The following is a 4,959-nucleotide window of genomic DNA, read 5'->3' as shown; positions in this document are numbered from 1 at the left end:
TGTGTGTGTGTGTGTGTGTGTGTGTGTGTGTGTGTGTGTGTGTGTGTGTGTGTGTGTGTGTGTGTGTGTGTGTGTGTGTGTGTGTGTGTGTGTGTGTGGGCGCAAATGCATAAAGAACAGCCAAGGCAGCATGCGGCCGGTGATATTAGTCAATCTGACAGAGTTAATGTGCATGCAATGCAAACTGTGTGAGGAAACGTGAACCATGTTCTTCGTTCTCGGCGCTACTTTGCTTTAATGCGTAGATTCCGAGGAGAACGAGTTTAAAAGGAGATTTTTAGCCATCTAATCAACAGCTTTATGTATGCGGAACCATGTAAGTCTTATCAGGAAAGGTTCCGGAGCCAGAAACTGATCAGTGAAGTTACCTTGAGTAAGTTAGTAACAAAGATGTGACTCAAACCTGCCTGTCTTCCTCCCCTTTCTCTTCTCCTTCCCTCTACCTGTTCCTTCTTGCTATCGCTCCTTGCTCTCTCTCTCTCTCTCTCTCTCTCTCTGTCTTCATTCTCTTCCTCTCTGTACCCTTCCTCATCCTGTCTCTTTGACCTCTCTCCTCTTCACTCCCTCACTCCACCCTTATGTTATCCCTTTTCTCTCTCTCTCTCTCTCTCTCTCTCTCTCTCTCTCTCTCTGTCTCTGTCTCTGTCTCTCTGTCTGTCTCTCTCTCTCTCTCTCTCTCCCTCACACCACCCTCCCTTTATGTGTCTCTCTTGTCCGTCTCTCCACGTCCCTCTTGCTCCACTGTTTCTATCGCCCTCTCTCTCTCTCTCTCTCTCTCCCTGTAGTCATGGAGGGGCTTGTGTAAGGAGGACCCGACATAACTGCCCTCTCCTACCTCCGGCTGGCCAGCGCACCCCCCTCCGCCCCCACCTCCGCCACCTCCGTCACCTTTGGTTGGTTCTGATCCCGACCCGTCCTGTCTCTCTTCCCCGTCCCGATCAACACCCCCTCCTCCTGTCCTCCCCCATCTCTCCCCTCTCTCCCTCCGTCTCGCTCCCGCACCATGGCAGAGAGAGCCTCCAGCCCGGGCATCGTCCCCAAGCCCACCACCACCGCCGCCTCGGCAATGTCGGGCGGAGGAGGAGTAGGAGTAGGAGGAGGTGGAGGAGGAGGAGGAGGAGGAGGACTGCGCTCCTCCATCTCCGGGGGTGTCGGTATCGGCGGCGGCGGCCCGCCCGAGCCCCTGGACATCATCCGCACCAAGGCCCGCTCGCGCCGCGTGCGCCTCAACGTGGGCGGCCTGAACCACGAGGTGCTGTGGCGCACGCTGGACCGGCTGCCCCGCACGCGCCTGGGCAAGCTGCGCGACTGCAACACGCACGAGGCCCTGATGGAGGTCTGCGACGACTACAGCCTGCACGAGAACGAGTACTTCTTCGACCGGCACCCGGGCGCCTTCACCTCCATCCTCAACTTCTACCGCACGGGCAAGCTGCACATGATGGAGGAGATGTGCGCGCTCTCGTTCGGCCAGGAGCTGGACTTCTGGGGCGTGGACGAGATCTACCTGGAGTCCTGCTGCCAGGCGCGCTACCACCAGAAGAAGGAGCAGATGAACGAGGAGCTGCGGCGCGAGGCCGAGACGCTGCGCGAGCGCGGCGGGGAGATGGAGTTCGACAACACCTGCTGCCCCGAGAAGCGCAAGAGGCTCTGGGACCTGCTGGAGAAGCCCAACTCCTCCGTCGCCGCCAAGGTAGGACACACCTGTGTGCTGTGTGTGGGTGTGTGTCTGTTCCCGTGTGTGTGTGTGTGTGTGTGTGTGTGTGTGTGTGTGTGTGTGTGTGTGTGTGTGTGTGTGTGTGTGTGTGTGTGTGTGTGTGTGTGTGTGTGTGTGTGTGTGTGTGTGTGTGTGTGTAACAGTATATAACTTCAATGGTGCTGCATGGTGCTGGTGGTGATGGCGGCGTGTGTGTGTGTGTGTGTGTGTGTGTGTGTGGCAATTGAGCGTGCATGTGTGTGCTTGTGTGCATCTGCGAGAGGCGCTCGCTAAAAGTCCTGCACGTGTGTTACAGTAGCCACCAAGGACACCTGTGTGTGTGTGTGTGTGTGTGTGTGTGTGTGTGTGTGTGTGTGTGTGTGTGTGTGTGTGTGTGTGTGTGTGTGTGTGTGTGTGTGTGTGTGTGTGTGTGTGCAATTGAGCGTGCATGTGTGTGCTTGTGTGCATCTGTAGGCACGTGTGTGTGTGTGTGTGTGTGTGTGTGTGTGTGTGTGTGTGTGTGTGTGTGTGTGTGTGTGTGTGTGTGTGTGTGTGTGTGTGTGTGTGTGAGGGAAAACGCGAGTGTGTGCGAGGGAGAGGCGCTTGCTACGAAAGTCCTGCATGTGTGTTACAGTCAGCACCAAGGTAGGACACAAGCAGAGAGAGAGAGGGAGTGTGTGTTCTGTGTGTGTGTGTGTGTGTGTGAGGGACAACGGGAGTGTGTGCGAGCGAGAGGCGCCCGCTGCAAAAGTGTTGTACTGCATGTGTGTGTTACACTTTGTGCTGTAGAGTGGGGCTTGCTGCAAAAGACTGTATGTGTGTTACGAGGGGATTGTGTAATAAGTGCTGAGTATGTGTGTGAAAAAAGAGTGTGTGTGTGGGAGAGAGAGAGGTTCTTCCTGGTACCTCTGTAACGGAAGCTAACTAGCAGAGTTGGCGTGGAATGTTGGTAAAACCTCCCTCCGATAGCCTCATACAGTCTCGTGCCGTTGGGCCGAGAGACTAGTCTCTTGGCCCAGCGGTATCGTACTGTGTCTCCCATTGCCGGACCGTTGTAGTTGACGAGGTCGCACGTTCGATCCCCGAGGGGGGTGAACAGGTGCAAGATGACCTCCGTCACACCTCCTGGAGAAATCCTTCGTTGCCGCTAAGGTGCAGGACAGGGGAGAAACAGAGTGTGATGAGCGGAGTTTGAAGGATGAGAGGGGCTTGTTGCAAAACCGTGTGTGTGTGTGTGTGTGTGCGTGCGAGCGTGCATGAATTCAGCTGCTTCAGAAGGTAATTCAGATGTTTGAGATGCACAGTCCAAAAGCCAGAGAGAGAGTGTGTGTGGGTTGGCGAGGAGAGTGTGTGTGTGTGTGTCTGTGTCTGTGTGTCTGTGTGTGTGCAAGCATGCATGCAAGCATGCGTGTCCGAGAGAGAGGTTCATTGCAAGTACGAGGGGATGTGTGTGTGCCAGGGAGAACACTGGAGAGTGTGTGACAGTGCAGTGCAGTTGTGTTCAATGCAAAAGCCTCCAAAAGCTGACGTTGAGTGAAGGGATGGTGGTTTTTGATACCAAGACCAGGAGAGCACTGTGTGTGCGTGTGCTCAGATCTGTTTTAATATTAGCTGCCAGTGTGTGTGTGTGTGTGGGTGTGTCTGTGTGTCTGTGTGTGCCTGTGTGTGTGCCAGGGGAGAGTGTGCTCTGTGTGTGGTGCTCGCTCCAAACATCCCACACCAGCATCCCAGTATGGAGCAGTTCCAATACTTCTCATACAGTATCCCCCGGCAACCAGATCCCCCCACCGGTTGCTATGGCGGATTTGCTTTGTTTAAAGTGCCACTCACTTCCCTTTCCTCTCTCCCTTTCTTCTCCTCCTCTCCTCTCCTCCTTTCCTCTCCTCCTTTCCTCCTCTCCTCTCCTCTCTTCTTCTGCCTTCTGCCTCTCCTCTTCTTTCTTCCCATCCTCTCATCTCCTCTCCTCTCCTCTCCTCTCCTCCTCTCCCTTCCTTCTGTGCTCTCCCTTTTTCTTTCTCCCCTCTCCTCCTTTTCCGGCTCATCAGTCATGATTGTTGACAGTGCAATGCCGTTTGTTTACATGTGCGCCGGGGCTGCTGCGGTGGGGGAGACGTGAACTCAATTTGCCACCGAGGGATTTGCATCGTCCCGGTCTGACAGCCGCCCCTACGCTCAGCCAAACACAGTGTGGCACCAACACCGCTATTATGAAAAAGTCTGCATGTTCAGGCGCGGAGTGGCCGTCGGGAGATCGGGGACTTGTCCCGGTGGGCCGCGGCCGTGAAATGTGAAATGTGGCCGCCCTGCACTCTCGTCCGGCCCTGTAATTTCGAGACTAAACTTACATACACTGACTTCCAACTTTCCACTTCCCCGTATATCTATAAGGCCAGCTGCCTAGTTAGTATTTATACCGTATACCAGACGGCAATACCTCACTGACGGTGTCAAGTAAGTAAATTGGCCACACCCCTTCGCTACTGATAATTTTCATACACCGTAGATCGCGGAAGTTTACAAGATCTTAGTAACACAGTTTCGTTTTCAGTATTTGAAGAACCTGTGATATGTAGATTGGTTACCAAAGGATGGAAATATTAATAAATTATGAGTTATTTTCCGATTTCCACACGACTGTTACAGTTTACAGTCTTTCCAGTCCAGATTCACTTGCTCTCTGGTTATTGAATTGGGTTACGAACAGACTCCACCAAGTGGTAAGGAAGAGAACTGCACCTAACAGAAGCAATGGGTTTTGTTTTGATTTGTTAGAACTACCAGTATATCTCCTTATAGTCGAAATAATATTATTATCATACATATATTTATATGTGGTACATTTAGGATGTAGCCTATGTCTGAAGAAATGGAACAAAATAATTACCACACAAGATTCTGATGTGACCAGTGCTGGGTGTGTAGGCTAAGCTGTGGATTAAAGTAGAGTGATTGCAAGAAACAAAGACATTTGCTGCTACGAAGACAGCGTTTTAAGGTAGGCCTACACCGTTTGGTTATACATTTTGTTGACTTATGGTTGAGCTTTGAAGTAGCTAGGTTTGGCTTATTTGCTGCATGGTGGGTTTATTGCACAATGTAGACAGACTTTCTGTAAGCTATAGGCTACTATACTATATTTTGTAAGCCTACTCTTCTAAAAATCCCCATACTCAAAACTTTGTGCCCATGCTCATACTGTCTTCCTTAAACGATATTTCAATTTCAAACGGTCAAAAATGACTGTGGAGTGCACATTTGCATGG

At 52.1% G+C, this 4,959-nt stretch overlaps 1 protein-coding gene across 1 annotated transcript in view; it reads left to right on the top strand.

The window, feature by feature from the left end:
• Positions 1 to 1,108: 1,108 nt before the first annotated feature.
• The window catches only part of kcnb2b (potassium voltage-gated channel subfamily B member 2b), a gene marked incomplete at its 5' end in the record, with an annotated part of 305,233 nt that continues 301,382 nt past the window's right edge, over positions 1,109 to 4,959 (top strand). Inside the window, one exon of the mRNA XM_063207530.1 lies at positions 1,109 to 1,693. Coding sequence (XP_063063600.1) covers positions 1,109 to 1,693 — 585 coding nt within the window. The remainder of the gene's footprint in view (positions 1,694 to 4,959) is intronic.

The sequence above is a fragment of the Engraulis encrasicolus genome, chromosome 9 (genome assembly GCF_034702125.1).
Source record: "Engraulis encrasicolus isolate BLACKSEA-1 chromosome 9, IST_EnEncr_1.0, whole genome shotgun sequence".
NCBI classification, from domain to species: domain Eukaryota; kingdom Metazoa; phylum Chordata; class Actinopteri; order Clupeiformes; family Engraulidae; genus Engraulis; species Engraulis encrasicolus.
The sequence above is the reverse complement of the archived record's forward strand: the minus strand, read 5'-3'. Positions and strand labels throughout refer to the sequence as shown.